The following is a 21,651-nucleotide window of genomic DNA, read 5'->3' as shown; positions in this document are numbered from 1 at the left end:
TTAGCATCAACTACTTCCTGTGGTAGTGAATTCCACAGGCTCACCACTCTTTGTGTGAAGAAATGTCTCCTTATCTCCGTCCGAAATGGTTTACCCTGAATCCTCAGACTGTGTCCCCTAGTTCTGGACACACCCATTATTGGTAACATCTTCCCTGCATCTACCCTGTCCAGTCCTGTTAGAATTTTATAAATCTCTATGAGATGTCCCCTCATTCTTCTGAACTCCAGCGAGAACAATCTCTTCTGTCTGTTGGGATTAGAATCTGAAGGGAATGGGTTTTGAGACTCTGTCAATCTTGTTGGGTGTGAGATAACAATTAGAAGATTAATTCAGATTGTAATTGAGAGAACACAGGCAGGCAGAATGTTGGAATGTGTTGAAGGGCAAACCTCTGGGGTTGTGCCGGATTAGGGAGGAGGTCAAGGGTTATGGCACATGCAGGAATGTGGAGTTACGGTTACAATCAGATAAACCATGATTGTATTGAACGGACGAGCAGGCGCGAGGGGCTGAATTGTCTATTCCTGCTATTTATCATTTTCTTATGTCGAGGAAGCCTTATTCTGCTTGCAATTGAATTCATCATTCCCCAGTGTTAATATTTGGAAAAATACTTCAAAACAAATTCAGATCACCTTAATTCCAAATAACTTTTTGTCAACATGGATTTCAATATATCCCGATTTAGAACATAGGAGAGTCCAGCACAGCACAGGCCCTTCGGCCCACGATGTTGTGCCGACCATTTATCCTAATCTCAGATCAACCTAACCTACACCCCTTCAATTTACTGCTGTCCATGTGCCTGTCTAAGAGTCGCTTAAATGTCCCTAATGACTCTGACTCCCCCACCCCTGCTGGCAGTGCATTTCACACACCCACCACTCTCTGTGTAAAGAACCTCTGACATCTCCCCTGTACCTTCCTCCAATCACCTTAAAATTATGTCCCCTCGTGACAGCCATTTCCACCCTGGGGAAAAGTCTCTGGCTATCCACTCTATCCATGCGTCTCATCACCTTGTACACCTCGATCAAGTCACCTCTCTTCCTTCTTCGCTCCAGTGAGAAAATCCCTAGCTCCCTCAACCTTTCTTCATGAGACATGCCCTCCAGTCCAGGCAGCATCCTGGTAAATCTCCTCTGCACTCTCTCCAAAGCATCCACATCCTTCCTATAATGAGGCGACCAGAACTGGACACAATATTCCAAGTGTGGTCAAACCAGGGTTTTATAAAGCTGCAGCAAAACCTCGCGGCTCTTAAACTCAATCCCCCTGTTAATGAAAGCCAACACACCATACGCCTTCTCAACAACCCTATCAACCTTGGTGGCAACTTTGAGGGATCTATGTACGTGGACCCCAAGATCCCTCTGTTCCTCCACACTTCCAAGAATCCTGCCTTGAACTCTGTATCAGCATTCAAATTCGACCTTCCAAAATCAATCACTTCACATTTATCGAGGTTGAACTCCGAGGTTGAATCTCGGAACATAGGAGCATTGAGCCTGCTCTGGAATTCGATTAGATTATGGCTGTTCATCTATCTCAATGCCACTTTCCCACACTATCTCCACACCCCTTGGTGTCGTTAGTGCCCAGAAATCTGCCGATCTCTGTCTTGAACATGCTCAGTGATTGAGTTTCCACAGCCCACTGACGTAGAAAATTTCAAAGATTCAGCAGCCTCTCGGTGAAGAAGTTCCTCCTTATCTCAGTATTAAATGGCTTGCCCCTTATTCTGAGATTATGTCCCCAGGTTTTAAACTCACCAACCAGGGGAAGCATCCTTGCATACATCCACCCTATCGCTCCCTGTAAGAAGTTTGTAAGTTTCAATGAGATCGCATCATCCTTCGAAATGCTCATGAACACTGCTCAGTATCCTCAATCTCTCCTCTCAAAGCAGTCCCACCAGCTCAGGGGTTAGTCAACTGAATTTGCAAACCTCTGGTGAATCTCACTGGGAAGTACTGAGAAAGGGTAGATTGGAGTTGGTGATTGGTATATACCAATCTTTTTCATGGCAGTATCTTGAGTGTCTGTACTTCAGCACGGATAATAAACTGGAACAAATGAATTGGATGGGAGTTTTCCATGCTGGCAGAATGCAGGGTGATGTGATTTCCTTTGGGGAAATGGAGGAAGATTTGTTTGTGCTTCATCCAGGGGCAGTATTGGTAGAGGGTTATTGACAGAAGACAGGGAGATGTAGAGAGGGAGGGGCAATAGAGGAGGTGGCAAGTTGTTGGATGGCCAAGAATGACAAAGGGCAACAGGAAGAGCAAGATTAAGGGTCATTGACATATTTTGAGAAATGCTAGTTGGTCTTCGGTGATGCAGACCAAGTGTTGTTCCCATGACTGAAAACTACACCACATTTTGGATGCTCAGATATGAATAAGTCCCAATTATTTATTTATTTAAAAAAATATTTTTTATTCTCCTTTTTCACATTTTTCCCCAAATTTGCACCCACCAACGATAAACCATAGTCAGTAAGAATGCAATGTCAATCCCCATATCAACAACAACAATCGCACCCTCCCACCAAACCCCAAACATTAGGCTGCATGTTAACATAAACAAATGACAAAAAGGAATCCGAAATCACCCATAGTGGGGGCGATTCTCCGATATGGAGGCCAAGTGTTCGCGCCGTCGTGAACACCGTCGCGTTTCACGATGGCGCGAACAGGGCCCGGGCATGACCTATTCGGGCCCCAGCGCTGGAGTGGTTCACACCGCTCCAGCGTCCTTACGCGGTGCCAAATGGGCGCCGCGCCAACCCGCGCATGCGCAGTCAGGGCAGCCCAATCCTGCGCATGCGTGGGGGAACGTCTTACGCACGCCGGCCCCTCACCAGCATGGCGGCAGTGTTCTGGGGCCGCGCGCGGAAGGAGGTAGGCCGGGGGGGGGGGGGGGGGAGAAGCCGGCCCGCCGATCAATGGGCCCAGATTGCGGGCCAGACCCCATCAGAGGCCACCCCGGTGAAGGAGCCCCCCTCCCTCCCCCACAGGGCCCCCCCCCCCCCCCACCCAGCGTTCCCGCAGAGTTCCTGCCGGCAGCGACCAGGGGTGTACGGCGCCGTCGGGAACCTGTCGTGTCGTAGCGACCGCTCGGCTCATCCGGGCCGGAGAATCGCCGCTCGCCGGTTCTCCGAGCGGCCCGGTGCGAATCGCGTGCCGCTGGTTTCCGGGGGCTGGGAGATTCGCGTTCGGGGCGGCGTGGCGCGATTCGCGCGGCGCCCTGCCACCCGGCGTGGGGGTGGAGAATAGCGCCCAGTAAGTCCCAATTATAAAACCATACATTTTTTCTTTATTTTTATATTGCTGTTATAAATTCCTGGAGTCTTGAAAGACACGCTGTTAGGTGAATTGGACATTCTGAAGTCTCCCTCAGTGTACCCGAACAGGCGCAGGAGTGCGGCGACTAGGGGCTTTTCACAGTAACTTCATTGCAGTGTTAATGTAAGCTTACTTGTGACAATAATAAAGATTATTATTATTGTATATAATTACTGTAGCTGTAACTAGTGTAAATGGATGGGAGGGGGGTGGGATCCTGGGGGTCTGGGAGTGTGGGGACTGGCCTAGGTGTTTAAAATAGTTATGCTGAAGTTAGAAGTGCTTTTATTTCTTTTAACTTTCAGAGTAACTATTAGGGTAACACAGGCAGAACCACCTGAATCGCCTCGTTGGGTGGCTCCCAGCCCAGTGCAATTGTCCAGGAGAAGTGAGTGCTTCTGGACAATTGCCTTGCAAACCCTTAGCTGGGAGCTTCCCAGAGGGATTCTAGCCCCCCCGCGCACCCTCAAAGCTGATGCAGGAAATTATGGACCATGATTTTTCTTTCACAAATGTTCTATGTTCTATGTTCTAAATCGGTTAGAGTGATGTTGATTAGCTGTATGATGAATGCAGATTCTTCGTTTCCACAATGGAATATTCCAGAACACAGTCGGGCCATTGGACCAAACAGGTCAAATTCAGTGTGACCATACCAGGCCCTTCAGAATCTGGGCAAGGGTTGCAGAAAGACGCATGTATAAATGTTTTTGTTTATTAATATATTACTGGACTGTGGCATTATTATCTGTGTTTGTTCAAGAGGGAGTAGAATGGAATCATAGAATGGTTCACAGGAGGAGGCTATTGGCCCATCATGTCTGTGCCAGTCTGCAAGTGCAACTCAATAGCCATGGACTTTTTCTTGCCTTTTTCTCTTCACTTGGATTTGCAAGCGAAGGGATGTGAGGAAATATTCTACAGTTACGATTAATTCAGTGTTTTATTTTTACATTTTAGTGTGGACAAGGTGTCATTCACAGGGTAAGCAGCTGGATGAATGCATCTAAATGGGCCTTAGCTCTGAGTGACATTCTGGCTCAGTTACTCTAGTGGATTGGAGCGGGGACACTGCTTGGTGTCTGCCCAGTGGTTCTGAATGCAGTCCCTTGGCAATGCCAGTGTGCCTTGTCCCATTAGCAAGTGCGAGGAGTGAAAGAAATCAGCAAGTGGAAAGCTCCTGATCCACATGTTGTACAGAAAGTGGTGTGGTTCATACTGAAGGCAGGCTGGGTTTGACTTATTGCCAATGGACAATACATTAGCCAAACATCCATTTTCCTTGTGTGGATTGAGGCAGTGAGTGGACAAGCTACGTATTGAACATCGTCTGCCTACACTCTCCAGCTGGATGATTTTTCCTCCCCCTAGCCTCACATTTAGGGTAATTTTAGCCTTCCTCCAGCTCCCCCTTTGGCCGTCCAGTTACTGTCCACCGGCCTTCCCTCCACAGACTTCATTGTGATGCAGGTGGGAAGGTGAAGAGATTCCCTCCCACCTGATTCAATACCCCCCCCCCCTCCTGCCCCTGTGCCGCCAAACTCGCCACAGGAGGAGGGCACTCAATTCCCCCGTCAGTTTCTGAAGGATACCTCATTTAGAGAGTGGCACAGCATTCATCATTTGGAGAAGATGGGTCGCCCTTCATCATGCCAAACCCAGCTGTTTAGCAGGGCACTATAAAAGTTCTTTCCACTGGTAATCTAAACCTCAACAAAAAGAAAATAACTTAAACATTTGCATTAGAAGCAACCAGAGGCCAGAAGACTTGAAGTTGTAAAAGCTGAGGTCCTACTAAATGCAGAAGCATGGCCCCTTTCAGCTATCTACTTGCAAGACCCAGCCAGGAAGATGATTGTGATTTTATAGTCAGTGGCTGAAGGGCTTATTCTGATATAATGGAACCCTCCGTGATTGTGCAAGTACGGAGTGCTGCAAGAACCCTGCTGGAACAGACAATGTGGTGAAGTTGCCTTTGCTGACCCCAGCTTTCAAACAGGTGGAATAATGGTGGTGTGAAGAATCACTATTCAGGGGACAGTCCCAGAGTGCGGAATAAGGGTGCCCCAAATAAATGTTGCCCCATATGCAGCATTTAAATCCTCTACATCCCTTATGCAGAGCAGGAGGCCATTTGACACGTTGTGCATATTCTTTCCAGTTAGTCCCACTGCCCTCTACTTTTTCTTCGCAGCCCTCCAAATTTCTCCTTTTCAACTTTTTACCTGATTTCTTTTTGAAAGTTACTGCTGAATTTGCTTCCATCGCCCTTTCAGGCAGTGCATTCCGATCATTGCAACTTGCTCCATAAAAAAACTAACTCCCCCTTCTCCTCCTGGAACGTTTGGCAATTAATCTCAGCTGTGTTCTCCTGCCAGTGCAACAATTTCTTCCTATTTCTCCTATCGAGACACCTCTTGATTTTGAACGTTGTGACCAGAATCACCTGTCTCCACCTTTGCCTTTATTTCACCCTTATTCCTGTTGAAACACTCAGCGTGCTTCTCAGTCCCAGCCAGAACCTCCCCATAGATTTCTCGGCTGGCTTCCCTCGATGCATAAACCCCAGCTCCTGGCGGCTGCATTCTAACCCTTCCCTTCTTGCACTTCTTTTCACTGACTATCTCTGGCTCCCTGACAACTATGTGGAGTTCAGAGTGTTCGGGCCCCGGATGAGAACCAACTGTTTTCAATTTGTAAAACTGTAGAAATATTACTGTGCCACAGGAGTGATAACCCTGACCAATCAGTATCTTTTATGTTAAAACAAACTTTAATCAATTTATTTTTAAAATAAATTTAGAGTGCCCAATTATTTTTTTCCAATTAAGGGCCAATTTAGCATGGCCAATACACCTACCCTGCACATCTTTGGGTTGTGGGGGTGAAACCCACGCAGACACGGGGAGAATGTGCAAACTCCACACGGACAGTGACCCTGGGCTGGGATCGAACCCAGGTCATCAGCGCTGTGAGGCAACGGTGCTAACCACTGCACCACCGTGCCGCCCCCAACAAACTTTAATTTAAACACAGAATTAACCACATTAGCGACAAAGAAATTTACTTACAGTCAACAGTTACAAAAGTTCGGAAGTAGAGGAGAAAATCTTAACTTCCTAAACCTGCCACTATATTCCAATTAAGCAAATACATTTCAAATACCACTCAAGTAAAGTTAACAACGGAGGTTCTACTTGCATTCCTCTGTGCAGAATCTTTGGAGAGAGAGCCCTTCAGGACCAAACAGAAACACGTCTGTTCAGATGACAGTCCGAGGACCAACTGCCTTTTCCTGAAATTCTGGCTCTTCCCATTAACTACATTGTCTGTACCGAAAGCATAAAGCATTATTTTGTTTCTTCTTACAAGATGTCCCTCGATTGTTTAGCCAGTACCAAACCCAATACCCCTCATAAATTACTACATCCCAGGGGTCTTGCAAATGTAAACAAAAACATTGTTCTCAAGATCTATTAGCAGAACACCTGCAAATCAATGATTACATCACGTTTGTGACACCTTAATCAGAGTTCTCGCAGTCATACTGTCTGTTGCACCTCAACCCAGATTTTAGTGCCATTACTGCAAAAAAATATAAAATATGACAATTTCTTACATTCATCGCAACAGGACTTGCATATTTTTTGCATATTCCCCCCAGCCTCACCCCTCCCTAACTCCTTATTTGCCCATTTGAGCCTTCTGCTCGCCTCATTCTGCTGTCTTAATGCACCCCTTTGACCCCCCTCCATTTGGTGATGGCTGGCTGGAATGAACACTGTGGAACTATCTCTTTAATTCCTGTGTCGCCAAAAACTTCCTGTTTGCTACATATCGAGCCACTTTCGAAAGCTTCTTCAAGACCAGCTAATTTCTATTCAGCCACTTCTGCTAACCCTTCCATATCCTCAGTTTTCATCTCGTGAAATGCCTTGTCACATTCACAACAAATATTTGCATTTATATAGCACCTTTAACATAGAACGTCCCGAAGGTGCTTCTCAGGAGCAATTGTCAAACAGAATATGGCACCAAGCACAGAGAAAGATAAAAGCTTTGTCAAAGAGGGAAGTTTTAGGAAAGAGGCAGAGAGGTGTAGGGATTGAATGCCAGAGCTGAGGGTTAAGGCAGCTGAATGTATGGCTGCCAGCGGGTGAGTGTTTAAATTCAAGAATGCTCAGAGGCCCGGATTGGAGGTGGCCAGAGTTCTGAGAGATTAGAGGGGCTAGACACGGTTACTGAGGTAGGGAGGGGTGAGGCAATAGAGGAATTGGAAAACATGATGAGAATTTTAAAAACGTGGAGTTGTTTAACTGGGAGCAATTATAGATCAGCAAGCACGGGGTGAGAAGTGAACTGCCTGCCTTGGTGCAAATTATGATGCAGACAGCATGTTAAAGGCACGAGGTAAATGTGAACTACTTTGAAGGATTGATATTTATTTTAAGTATCAATAATCATGCACGCTATCACTGCTCCCTTTCATTCTATCTTCATTTACTCTCTCAGTATAAGAATATAAAAAGTGAGGGCAGTAGAAAACTATAAAGCATGTCGAGCCTGCTCCACCATATAATAAAGTAGAATCTGTTTTAAAAGGCATGAAGCTGTAAATGTTGGTGTTCAGAATGACTTGGGTGCACTCTCTCATAAGGAACATAATGGGCTTCAAATCCACTTCTCTGCCGATTCCCCACATCCCGTGAGAAACTGAAAACCTATCTTACTCAGCCGTGTATGTGTTCAACGATGGATCATCCACAATCTTCCGGGTAGAGAATTCCAACCATTGGCAAGTTTCTCTTCACCTCCGTCCTAAATGTCTGTCTCCTCACCTTGAAACTGTGCCGCCAGGGGAAACAACATGTCAGTATATACCCAGTATATACCCCTTCATAACGTTGAATGGTGAGATCACCTCTCATTCTTCTCAATTCCAGGGAATATAGACTCAATTTACTTTCCCTCTCGTTATATGATGACCCTCTTAGTCTAGGACCGGTCTAGTGAACCTTCACTGTACTGCCTCCAACACAGGTATATCCTTCCTTAAATATGGTGACAAACATTGTGTGCAGGATTCCAGGTGTGGTGCTGTGGACAATTGTAGTGAAGCTTCTTTATTCTTGTACTCCAATACTCTTGCAATAAACGTTGATGTTCTATTTGATTTCCTGATTGCTTGCTGTTCCCTCATGCTAACTTTTGCTGTTCCTTATGCAAGTGCACCCAAGTCTTCCAGACCACAACATTTAAAACTTTTGCGTCTTTGAAAAACTTTCTACTTTGTTGTATTTCAGTATGTATTTTTTCTTGATCAGAGTCTTCAACGTATATAGTTCATAATGCTGGGCTAAGACAGAAGTCGTCATGTGTACTAACCTGAGCTGTTTAACTCCACCACAGATGCAGCAACAGGAGCTGGCAGAGATAAGGCAACGCGATGCAAACCTGACGGCTCTTGCTGCCATCGGCCCACGCAAGAAACGTAAACTGGACTCCCCGGGACCGCAGGCGACCGAGGTGGCAATGGCAGCTGGCAAGGTAACCAGACTCGCGTGAAAGTACTGCACTCCATCCTGACACCTTACAGGTGTGATTGCAGCAGTATCTGTTTTTTGTTGGTGCATTTGCCTCTGTCTTTTAATTTGGCATCACTCGAGTTATTGCAACCATTTGTGGATCTCGATACATGCTTTAAAAGATGATTGCAGCTTGTTGAATGAGCTCCTTTATTGATATCAATGTCAATGTTGACGCCCTTTTTTTAAGGGTTGTGCTGCACTAAAAATCTGTGGAATTTTTTTCTGATGTTGCTGAAGAATTGGCTATTGTTTGGGTCTCAACTTGAATTTTTATGATTTTCTGAAACCTTCAGGTTGGCTGTAGAATGACAAGTTTGTTTTTGAGGTAGAACAAAGTTCAGTGTGAATGGAATCAACATTCCTCATTGCATCCCTCCCCACAACAAAGCTCTTTTGGTGTCTCAAACCTGAACAACGCAGATCTCTTGCCTCAAATTCTCTGCTTTGTCTTCTTTCACCCGATGGCTTGAATGTCATGTTGTTTGCAGTACTTGCTTCCAGAATTCACTGGATTCCAGAATGGTCATAGCGGGTCTGAGGCAAGAGGATCTGCCTGGTTCAGGCATGAGGTTTTCAGAAAGTATTGGTGATAGGGCCGCAGGACCTTCACAGCAACCGGAGGTGCTGCAGCCATTTAGGATCTTGCACAGATAGGAAAAGAGCATTTGACACAGGGAGGGATGCACTAAGGAAATGATTTTTTATGCACTTAACTGTAACTCGGCTATTGATGAAAGGCGGGGGAAAGAAAACGGGGAACGGCAGGCCCCACATCAGTCATCAAGAACATTCTGGAATCTATTATTCAGACAGCCTCAACGTAAAAAAAATCATAGTGAGATCAGAAAAAGCCAACATGTTTTTTGCAAATGGAAAATTCTGTTTGAGAAATTTATTCTGAATTTTTCCAGGATATAACTAGTAAGGGTAGATGAAGGAGAACCGGTAGATGTACAATATTTGGATTTCCAAAAGGTGCCATACAAAAGGTTAACATGCAAGATAAGGGCTCAAATGTTTGTGGATAATATATTAGCATTGATGGAGAATTGGTTAACTGACAGAAAGCTGAGAATAGGATAAATGGGACATTTTCAAGTTGGCAGCCCGTGACGAGGGAAGTGCCGCAAGGATCAGTGTTAGTGTCTCGCCTATTTTACAACCTATATTAATGACTTGGGCAAAGAACCGAGAGTAATGTACTTAGGTTGGCTGATTATACAAAGCTAGATGGGAATGTAAGCTGTGAGAAGGACACAAATATGCTGCACAGATATATTGGCAGATTAAGTGAGGTGGATAGCCAGGTGGTAGATGGAATATACAGTGGGGAAGTGGAAGGTTATTCACTTTAACAGTAAAATTAGAAAAGCAGAATATTTTTTAAAAGGTGTAAAACTTTTGATGTTCAGAGAGACTTTGCTGTACTCGGGTAAAGCTACAGCAAGCAATTAGGAAGGCAAATGTTAGTCTTAATTGCAAGGGGATTGGAGTATAAGGAATATGGGAGTCTTTCCACATTTGTGCAGAGCTTTGGTGAGATTCACATCTGGAAAACTGGTGCACCATTTCTCAGGAAGAACCGACATGCTTTGACAGTGACACAGTGAAGATTCAGTTGATTGGTATGGGAGGGTCGTCGCATGCTCAAAGACTGAGTAAATTGAGCCCAAGCTTCCAGAATTTTCAACGGATAAGAGGTGATCTCATTGAAACATATAATACTAATGAAGTGGCTTGACAGGGAAGACACAGAGAAATTATTTACTCTAGCTGGGTAATCTGGAACACTGGGGTACAGCTTCAGAATAAGGGGTCAATTATTTAGGATTGAGATGAGAGATTTCTTCACTCAGAGGGTTGTGAATCTTTGTAATTTTCCACCCCAGAGGATTGTGGCTAGTCTATCGTCGAGTCATATTCAAAACTAGGATCGATAGATTTTCCATCTCTCAGGGAAGCGGCAGGGAAGTTGAGTTTAGGTAGAAGACCTAATTATTGGATTGAGTGATGGAGCAGGCTTGAGGGGCTGTTTGCTGAAATCTTTCTCCTGTTCCTGATGTTCTTGTGTCAGTTCACAGTGCTGGTTTGGGACAGCTTGGCAGTTTTGGTAAGGAGCCTGAAGTGTAACGATTTATGTCGTTTTGGTGTGTATGATCATGGCATTCAATTAGAACAGGACTGGGAGGGCGGTGTCATGATATGCAGGCACTCACGCACACACAATGATATACAGACAAGCAGCTAATGGACACAGAGAACAGGACATGACCAATAAGCAGGCAGGACACTCGGGTGGGATCTGACTATAAAAGACACGAGGCACTCGCACTCCGCCTCTTTCCACTGATGAACATCTAGAGAGTCAGTCAAGGGTGTTGTTACAATCTCACACCTCCACCACATGGCTAAGAGCTAGTCTGGTTCAGTCAGACAGAGTAACCACACTTAAGTTAGCAGAGAGTCGAACTCACAGAGAACTGTGCCAACTGTGCTATTAGTTCAATAAACCTGATTGAACTAACTTCGAGGTCTGGAGTATCTTTCTGATCTAAGCTGCATCCAGTTGCAGCCAGTGTCAGACCAGTGTACCGAACATGACATGATACCAGGAGACTACTAATTTAAGGCGGCTTACCTCAGTCCGTTCCGTGACGACCAGCAAATGTATCCCGGCACCATGGAGAAGATTCCGGCTCCTCACCAGCTCAGGACCTCCGGCAATCTCAGTGCCAACTGGCGGATATTCAAGTGAAAGTTTCTCCTGTACATCGAAGCCTCAGACCTCGAGGGTGCGTCTGATACAAGAAAGATCGCGCTAATCCTCTCGACAGTGGGTGATCAAGCTATCAAACTCTTCAACTCGTTTAACTTCACCGAAGGCCAGGACAAGACAAAGTTTCAGACCATCCTGGACAAGTTCCATAGTCACTGTGAAGTGGACACCAATGAAATCTTCGAGTGCTACATATTCAAACAACGTCTTCAAGGTAAAGATGAATCTTTCAATGCCTTCTTAACTAGCCTCCGCCTACTAGCGCTGTCCTGCAACTTTGGTGATATTGCTGACTCCATGATCAGAGACCAAATCGTGTTTGGAGTTCTCTCTGATCCTCTGAGAGATCAGCTCTTAAAAATCAAGCATATGACCCTGCCAGTCGCAATTGAAACATGTCCAGTGCATGAGCACGCAAAAAAATCGGTATTCCCAATACAAATCGGCTGAAAATGAGAAACATGCCTCCCATGAGGCAGTGAGTGTGCAGGCCATCTCCCAGATGCAGCGCCTCAGCATTGAAGACAGCGGCCATCTCACGCGCTTTTCCCGGAGCCCCACGCATGCGCGATGCGAACGGGATAACGAAGCGGCCGACACCCACACTGCGCAGGTGCAGGCGTCTGCCGACCGCACTCCGCGTGTGCGACGACGTACACCGCGTCACGACGCCGACGTCATGACGTGCCCAAACTGTGTCAACGCCCACTTAAAGGGACACTGCCCTGCAAGAGGCAGGCAATGTTTAAACTGCGGGAAGCCTGGACACTATGCAGCCTTGTGCAGGTCTGCACCACCAGTCAGAGGCCACGCTCCAAATTCCGACGACGGCGAGTCCAGAATGTGCAACGACGATTACAGGATTCTGATCCTGGCGGTACAACGGATCCAGAGGACGAGTGCCTGGAGTCCGCCTACCGAGTGGGCATCATTACCACCGTGAACATGCCACACCTAACTCACCTCGCATTCAGTCCATCCTCGCTGTGGATTCGGAGGACGAATGGCGTGCGGTGATGCAGGTCAACCGCTGCTCCATCCAGTTCAAGCTGGACACAGGTGCTTCTGCCAACCTCCTCTCACAGGCAGGTTTCAAACGCACCAAGAAGCCCCCCCAAGGTCCTTCCAGCAGCCTGCAGGCTCCTGGACTACAACGGAAATGCCATCACGGCACTGGGGTCCTGCCATCTACTCGTCTCCAACCGGAGTACCCATGCACGGCTAAGGTTTGAAATTGTCAAGCCGGACAGGGCATCTCTACTGGGCACGCATGCCTGCAAGCAGCTGAACCTCGTGCAGCGGGTTTATTCAACAACGCCCTCCAATGTGGATCTTCAAGCTGGCATTGACGACATCCTTGCTCAGTATCCAGATGTGTTTGATGGGATGGGCACTTTGCTATATCGGTACAAGATCCTACTGCGACCTGATGCCAAGCCAGTGGTCCATGCACCACGCCGAGTCCCGGCTCCGCTGAGGGAGCGCCTGAAGGAACAGCTCAAGGAGCTGCAGCAGCAGGGGATCATTTCCAGGGTAACCGAACCGACTGACTGGGTCAGCTCGATGGTGGTGGTTAAAAAACCCTCTGGAGACCTGCGCATCTGCATTGATCCCAAGGGTCTCAACCAGAATATAATGCGTGAACACTATCCCATCCCGAAGCGGGAGGAACTCACCAGTGGGATGGCACATGCACGGTTTTTCACGAAGTTAGATGCGTCACATGGATTCTGGCAAATCCAGCTGGATGAGTCCAGCAGAAGGCTCTGCACCTTCAACACAGCGTGTGGCAGGTACTGCTATAACCTTATGCCATTCGGCATCGTCTCAGCATCGGAGATATTTCATCGCATCATGGAGCAGATGATGGAGGGCATTGAAGGGGTTCGTGTGTACGTGGCCGACGTCATCATATGGTCCATGACCTCTGAGGAGCATGTTTCCCATCTCCAGCAGGTATTCCGCCGTGTCCACGCCAATGGCCTGAAACTGAACAGGACCAAATGTTGCTTTGGCATGTCGACACTCAAGTTCCTAGGAGACCAAATCCCTCAGCAGGGCGTGTGCCCCGACACAGACGAGGTCAAGGCCATCGCAGCCATGAAGGTCCCGGAAGACAAGAAGGCAGTATTGCGCTTCCTGGGAATGGTCAATTTTCTGGGCAAGTTCATCCCAAACATGGCCTCACACACCACGGCCCTGCGAAACCTAGTGAAGAAGTCCATTGCTTTCGAGTGGAAGGCGGCCCATCAGGCAGAGTGGTTGGAGCTGAAAGCCAAGCTCACCACTGCGCCCGTATTGGCATTTTTCGACCCAGACAGGGAAACGAAAATCTCGACTGATGCGAGCCAGGATAGCATCGGTGCGGCCCTGCTGCAACACAATGATACTTTATCCTGGGCACCGGTTGCCTACGCATCAAGGGCAATGATGCCCACCGAAACAAGGTATGCACAAATCGAGAAGGAATGCCTGGGCCTTCTCACTGGCATTCTCAACTATGTCTACGGCCTGCCGACATTCACAGTCGAGACGGATCACAGGCCCCATGTCCACATTATCCACAAGGACCTTAATGACATGACGTCTCGGTTGCAGCGCATCCTCCTCAAACTCAGAAGGTACGACTTTGACCTGGTCTGCACGCCTGGCGAGGAACTCATCATTGCCGATACACTGTCCCGCTCCATCACCGGGCCTAGTGAACCACCGAACGTCATCCGGCAAATTGAGTCACAGGTTGAGTCACAGGTGCAGCTGTGTGCTCGCACCCTCCCGGCATCTGATGAGAAGGTCATTCGTATCCGTGAGGAGACAGCCAAAGACCCCCTCTTGCAGCGTGTTATGCAACACCTCGCCAATGGCTGGCAGAAAGGGAAGTGCCCTCAATTTTTCAATGTAAAGGACGACCTGACGGTGGTTGATGGTATCCTCCTCAAACTGGACCGGATTGTAATTCCACACAGTCTCCAGAGCTTGGTGCTCCGTCAAATCCATGACGGTCACCTGGGTGTGTAAAAGTGCAGACGCAGAGCCAGGCAGGCTGTCTACTGGCCCGGGATCAGCCAGACATCGCAAACATTTTCCTTAATGTGCGACCTGTCAACTCTTCCAGCCAGCGCAGAGTAAGGGGACACTTCAGCAGCATGAAATCGAAACCTCTCCGTGGTCCAAGGTTGGCATCGACATCTTTCATGCAAATGGTCATGATTACGTGTTAATCATTGATTACTTTTCCAATTACCCTGAAGTCGTGAAGCTCTCAGACCTCACATCTTGGACTGTCATCAAGGCCTGTAAGGAGACGTTCCCCAGGCATGGTATCCCACTCACAGTCATGAGTGGCAATGGCCCATGCTTCAGCAGCCATGAATGGTCTCTGTTTGCCCAGTTGTATCAGTTCAAACACATCTCTTCCAGCCCACATTATCCGCAGTCAAACGGAAAAGTTGAGAAAGGGGTGCATATAGTGAAGCAGTCGTTCGGCAAGGCCGCGGATTCTGCGTCTGACACCTTGCGCTGCTTGCGTAAAGGGCGACCCCACTGTCCACTGGCATGTCGCCGGCTCAACTCCTGATGAACAGGGACCTGCGAACGACACTTCCAGCCATACATGTGCCCAACCTGGATCACCTCCCGGTGCTGCAGAAGGTGCAGCAACTCCGAGACCGGTAAAAACAGGGCTATGATGCTCATGCCACCGATTTGCCCGTGTTATCCCCGGCAGACACTGTTCGGGTCAAGATCCCTGATGGAGGCTGGTCAGCTCCAGCTGTCGTTGTTCGACAGGCTGCCCCCCGCTCGTATGTTGTGCATCTGGCTGATGGTTCCGTTGTGCGACGAAACAGACGGGCACTGCGCACAGTTGCCTGCCCGCAACCACATTCTTCTCCGTTTCCTTCTGTTGTTTTGCCACCTCCTGATACCTCGACTCACAAGGCCACCAGTCAGGCTTCAATACCACCCATCAAGGCGCTGTCGTCCCCACCACCACTTCTCTGGCGGTCGACCAGGATCAGACGCAAGCCACAGAGACTGGACTTATGAACATTTGTTCTGTTTGCTTTGTTCTGTGTTCTCGCATTAGACAGCTGTTTTCACATGTACATATGTTCATGCCCATTGCATGTATATATGTTAATATTGGCCTATTCTTGTAAATACGTTCACATATGTCATCCAAACATTAAAAAAAAGGGGAGATGTCTTGATATGCAGGCACACACACAATGATATACAGACAAGCAGCTATTGGACACAGAGAACAGGACATGACCAATTAGCAGGCAGGACACTCGGGTGGGATCTGACTATAAAAGACACGAGGCACTCACACTCAGCCTCTTTCCATTGATGAACATCTAGAGAGTCAGTCAAGGGTGTTGTTACAATCTCACATCTCCACCACATGGCTAAGAGCTAGTCTGGTTCAGTCAGACAGAGTAACCACACTTAAGTTAGCAGAGAGTCGAACTCACAGAGAACTGTGCTAACTGTGCTATTAGTTCAATAAACCTGATTGAGGGGCAGCACGGTGGCGCAGTGGTTAGCACTGCTGCCTCACGGCGCCGAGGTCCCAGATTCGATCCTGGCCCTGGGTCACTGTCTGTGTGGAGTTTGCACATTCTCCCCGTGTTTGCGTGGGTTTCACCCCCACAACACAAAGATGTGTAGGGTAGGTGGATTGGCCACGCCAAATTGCCCCTTAATTGGAAAAAATGAATTGGGTACTCTAAAATTTTTTTTGAAATAAATAATTTAAAAAAAAACGAAACCTGATTGAACTAACTTCAAGGTCTGGAGTATCTTTCTGATCTAAGCTGCATCCAGTTGCAGCCAGTGTTAGACCAGTGTACCTAACATGACAACGGCACGGTGGCGCAGTGGTTAGCACTGCTGCCTCACGCGCAGAGGTCCCAGGTTCGATCCCGGATCTGGGTCACTGTCCGTGTGGAGTTTGCATGTTCTCCCCGTGTTTGCGTGGGTTTCACCCCCACAACCCAAAGATGTGCAGGCTAGGTGGATTGGCCGCGCTAAATTGCCCGTTAATAGGGAAAAATGAATTGGGTACTCTAAATTTATTTGAAAAAAGAACAGGACTGGGCACTGCTCTGGTGTTCTCTTGGTCCAACCACCTTTGCCTGCTCACTCATGAATGGTACAGGTTGAAGTACGAGAAAGCTCCTGCGATGTGTAGAAATGTACCATGGGCAATGTTGTCCAAATCAACATTGTTCTCAGTCGCCTCTGCCAGCCACAGGTCCGGTTGCAGAGGATCTGCGGGGAGGGTGAGCTACCTGGTTGGCTGGGTTCTTATCTTTGTGCAGACCTGGTCTTCTTGGATCGGAATCGTGTTTTCACTGACAGGTTTTAAGCTGTCTATACGACCAGTGGACATGCAGGTCACCAACTGTATCATTAATGAAAGGTTCCAGAGTTTGGTTTGATTTTATTCTTTAGTCTGCACGCATTTTAGCTTGACCATACCTTCGTCATGAGAGATACATTTGGAGTGACGTTTAGTCCCGGTGGCATTGGGGGGTGAGTCTCCCCAGCATCATTTTGCTTGTCCATATCGACATCGTTGTGAGTCGCCTGGGTTACAAAGGGCAAATGAGGCCAACTGCCTCCCAAACCGGACCATCGCCATAGGAACATTGTCCGATGAGAGAGCAGGGCCTGTCGTACATTTGCAGAGCGTTTGGCCGAACGTGAGCAGCTACTCTGGGAAAATTGCCATTTTAGTGCCTGCTTCTGGCTGTTTTCATGGGGCGGATTGTAATTTAAGGCAGGTTTTCCTCAGGTTCAGCAGTTTGAACATATCACGCAAGTTTATTTTATTACAAACTAATATTTGACAACATGAAGCCAAAGTTGCGAATACCTTGTCTAGTCGGTGAACAAAAGCTGCTTTACATATTTCACCCCAGTACCTCCTGGATTCTGAACGAAATTGGGGTCTTTTTGCCTTGTTTTCTGTGTCAAAATGGAGAACTCTTACTTGCAGGCTATTGAGAGGAAATGAGTGAAATGTAACCTTTTTTTTTTTTGCTTCATTTTCACCCGCGTTTCAGCATTTCACATCTTACGTGTGCCTCTGGCTGCCAGCTATGTTTCTCATCGTGAAGTGGATGTGACTTTTATTCCACAGAGGAGTCACAGAACATCTCGGAGGCCTGTGGCGGTTACTGGACACTTGCCCCCCCCCCCCCCCCCCCCTCCCCACCCTCTCCCTCTCTCCCCCCCCCCTCTCCCTCTCCCCCCCCCTCTCCCTCTCCCCCCCTCTCCCTCTCCCCCCTCACCCTCCCCCCCCCCTCTCCCCTCCCCCCCTCTCCCTCTCCCCCCTCCCACTCTCCCCCCCCTCTCCCTCTCCCCCCCTCTCCCTCTCCCCCCTCCCCCCTCCCCCCACCCTCTCCCCCCCCCCCTCTCCCCCCTCTCCCCCCTCTCCCCCCCCCCCTCCCTCTCTTCTCCATTTCCTCCCTCTCCCCCCCTCTCTCCCACCCTCACTCCCCACCTCACTCCCTCTCTCCCCCCCGCTCACTCCCTCTCTCCCCCCCCCTCACTCCCTCTCTCCCCCCCTCACTTCCCTCTCTCCCCCCTCACTCCCTCTCCCCCCTCACTCCCTCTCCCCCCTCACTCCCTCTCCCCCCCACGCCCTCTCTCCCCCTCACTCCCTCTCCCCCCTCACTCTCACTCCCTCTCCCCCCCTCACTCTCACTCCCTCTCCCCCCCTCACTCTCACTCCCTCTCGCCCCCTCACTCTCACTCCCTCTCCCCCCTCACTCCCTCTCCCCCCTCACTCCCCTCTCCCCCCCCTCACTCCCTCTCCCCCCGCCTCTCCCTCTCCCCCTCACTCCCTCTCCCCCCTCACTCCCTCTCCCCCCTCACTCCCTCTTCCCCCCCCTCACTCCCTTTCTCCCCCTCACTCCCTCTCTCCCCCTCACTCCCCCTCTCCCCCCCTCACTCCCTCTCCCCTCACTCCCTCTCTCCCTCCCCTCCCTCTCTCCCTCCCCTCCCTCTCTCCCTCTCTCCCTCCCCTCCCTCTCTCCCTCTCCCCCCCTGCCCTCTCCCCCCCTGCCCTCTCCCCCCCTGCCCTCTCCCCCCCTCATTCCCTCTCCCTCTCTCCCCCGGCCTCTCTCCCTCTCCCCCCTCACTCCCTCTCCCCCCTCACTCCCTCTCTTCCCCCCCCTCTCCCTCTCCCCCCTCTCCCTCTCCCCCCTCTCCCTCTCCCCCCTCTCCCTCTCCCCCCTCTCTCCCTCTCCCCCCCTCTCCCTCTCCCCCCCTCTCCCTCTCCCCCCCTCTCCCTCTCCCCCCCTCTCTCCCTCTCCCCCCCCTCTCTCCCTCTCCCCCGCCTCTCTCCCTCTCCCCCGCCTCTCTCCCTCTCCCCCGCCTCTCTCCCTCTCCCCCGCCTCTCTCCCTCTCCCCCGCCTCTCCCCCGCCTCTCTCCCTCTCCCCCGCCTCTCTCCCTCTCCCCGCCTCTCTCCCTCTCCCCCCGCCTCTTCTCCCCTCTCGCCCGCCTCTCTCCCTCTCCCCCCTCTCTCTCCCTCTCCCCCCTCTCTCTCCCTCTCCCCCTATCTCTCCCTCTCCCCCCTATCTCCCCCTCCCCCTCTCTCCCCCCCTCCCCCTCTCTCCCCCCCCCTCCCCCCTCTCCCCCCCCCCCCTCTCTCCCCCCCCCCCTCTCTCCCCCCCTCCCCCTCTCTCCCCCCCCTCACCCCTCTCTCCCCCTTCCCCCTCTCTCCCCCTCCCCCCCCTCCCCCCCTCCCCCCTCCCCCTCACCCCCCCCCCCCTCTCTCCCCCCTCCCCCCTCCCCCTCTCCCCCTCTCTCCCCCCTCCCCCTCTCTTCCCCCCCCCCTCCCCCTCTCTCCCCCCCTCCCCCTCTCTCCCCCTCCCCCCTCTCTCCCCCCCCTCCCCTCTCTCCCCCCCTCCCCCTCTCCTCCCCCCCTCCCCCTCTCTCCCCCCCCTCCCCCTCTCTCCCCCCTCCCCCTCTCCCCCCCCCTCCCCCTCTCTCCCCCCTCCCCCCCCCTCCCCCTCTCTCCCCCCCTCCCCCTCCCTCCCCCTCACTCCCCCCTCCCCCTCTCTTACCCCCCCTCCCCCTCTCTTCCCCCCAACCCCCTCTCTTCCGCCCTCCCCCTCTCTCCCCCCCCTCTTCCCCCCTCCCCCTCTCTTTCCCCCCCTCCCCCTCTCTTCCCCCCCCTCCCCCTCTCTTCCCCCCCTCTCTTCCCCCCTTCCTCTCTTCCCCTTCCCCCTCTCTTCCCCCCTCCCCCTCTCTTCCCCCCTTCCTCTCTTCCCCCCCTTCCCCCTCTCTTTCCCCCTTCCCCCTCTCTTCCCCCCTTTCCCCTCTCTTCCCCCTTCCCCCTCTCTTCCCCTTCCCCCTCTCTTCCTCCTCCCCCTCTCTTCGCCCCCCCTCCCCCTCTCTTCCCCCATCCCCTCGCTTCCCCCTCCCCCTCTCTTCCCCCCCTCCCCCTCTCTCCCCCCTCCCCCTCTCTTCCCCCCATCTCTTCCCCCCTCTCTTCCCCCCATCCCTCTCTGCCCCCTCCCTCTCTCCCCCCCCTCCCTCTCTCCCCCCTCCCTCTCTCCCCCCTCCCTCTCTCCCCCCTCCCTCTCTCCCCCCTCCCTCTCTCCCCCTCCCTCTCTCCCCACCTCCCTCTCTCCCCCCTCCCTCTCTCCCCCCTCCCTCTCTCCCCCTCCCTCCCTCTCTCCCCCCTCCCTCTCTCCCCCCTCCCTCTCTCCCCCCCTCCCTCTCTCCCCCCTCCCTCTCTCCCCCCTCCCTCTCTCCCCCTCCCTCTCCCCCCCTCCCTCTCTCCCCCCTCCCTCTCTCCCCCTCCCCTCTCTCCCCCTCCCCTCTCTCCCCCCTCCCTCTCTCCCCCTCCCTCTCTCCCCCCTCCCTCTCTCCCCCTCCCTCCCCCCCCCTCCCCTCTCTCCCCCTCCCTCTCTCCCCCCCTCCCTCTCTCCCCCCCCTCCCCCTCTCTCTCCCCCCTACCTCTCTCCCCCCCCTCCCTCTCTCCCCCCCTCCCTCTCTCCCCCCCCTCTCCCCCCTCCCTCTCTCCCCCCCCTCCCTCTCTCCCCCCCCTCCCTCTCTCCCCCCCCTCCCTCTCTCCCCCCCCTCCTCTCTCCCCTCTCTCCCCCCCCTCCCTCTCTCCCCCCTCCTCTCTCCCCCCTCTCTCTCCCCCCCCTCCCCCCTCTCTCCCCCCCCCTCTCTCCCCCCCTCCTTCCCCCCCTCCCTCCCTCCCCCCCCTCTCTCCCCCCCTCCCTCTCTCCCCCCCCCCCCTCTCTCCCCCCCTCCCTCTCTCCCCCTCTGTCCCCCCTCTGTCCCCCTCCCTCTCTTCCCCATCCCCCTCCCCCTCTCTTCCCCCCTCCCCCTCTCTTCCCCCTCCCCTCTCTTCCCCCCCCTCCCCCTCCCCCTCTCTTCCTCCCCACCTCCCCCTCCCCCTCTCTTCCCCCCTCCCCCTCCCCCTCTCTTCCCCCCTCCCCATCTCTTCCCCCCTCCCCATCCCTTCCCCTCCCCTCCCCCTCTCTTCCCCCTCCCCCTCCCTCTCTTCCCCCCTCCTCCCCCTCCCTCTCTTCCCCCCTCCCCCTCCCTCTCTTCCCCCCTCCCCCTCCCTCTCTTCCCCCCTCCCCCTCCCTCTCTTCCCCCCTCCCCCTCCCCCCTCCTTCCCCCCCTCCCCCCTCCCTCTCTTCCCCCTCCCCCTCCCTCTCTTCCCCCTCCTCCCTCCCCCTCTCCCCTCCTCCCTCTCTCCCCCCTCCCTCTCCCCCCTCTCCCCCCTCCCTCTCTCCCCCTCCCTCTCTCCCCCCTCCTCTCCCTCATCCCTCTCTCCCCCCCTCCCTCTCCCCTCCTCCCCTCTCTCCCCCTCCCCCTCTTCCCCCCTCCCTCTCTCCCCCCTCCCTCTCTCCCCCCTCCCCCTCTCCCCCTCCCTCTCCCCCTCCCCCATCCTTCCCC

General features: G+C 51.9%; 1 protein-coding gene across 1 annotated transcript in view; it reads left to right on the top strand.

The window, feature by feature from the left end:
- The window catches only part of LOC140430325 (transcription initiation factor TFIID subunit 4-like), a 510,261-nt gene that overhangs the window by 282,287 nt on the left and 206,323 nt on the right, over nt 1-21,651 (top strand). The window contains exon 15 of the mRNA XM_072517772.1: nt 8,760-8,897. Coding sequence (XP_072373873.1) covers nt 8,760-8,897 — 138 coding nt within the window. The remainder of the gene's footprint in view (nt 1-8,759; nt 8,898-21,651) is intronic.

This window comes from Scyliorhinus torazame, chromosome 10 (assembly GCF_047496885.1).
Source record: "Scyliorhinus torazame isolate Kashiwa2021f chromosome 10, sScyTor2.1, whole genome shotgun sequence".
NCBI classification, from domain to species: Eukaryota; Metazoa; Chordata; class Chondrichthyes; order Carcharhiniformes; family Scyliorhinidae; genus Scyliorhinus; species Scyliorhinus torazame.
Note: the sequence above shows the minus strand (reverse complement) of the source record. Positions and strands in the feature narration are given on the sequence as shown.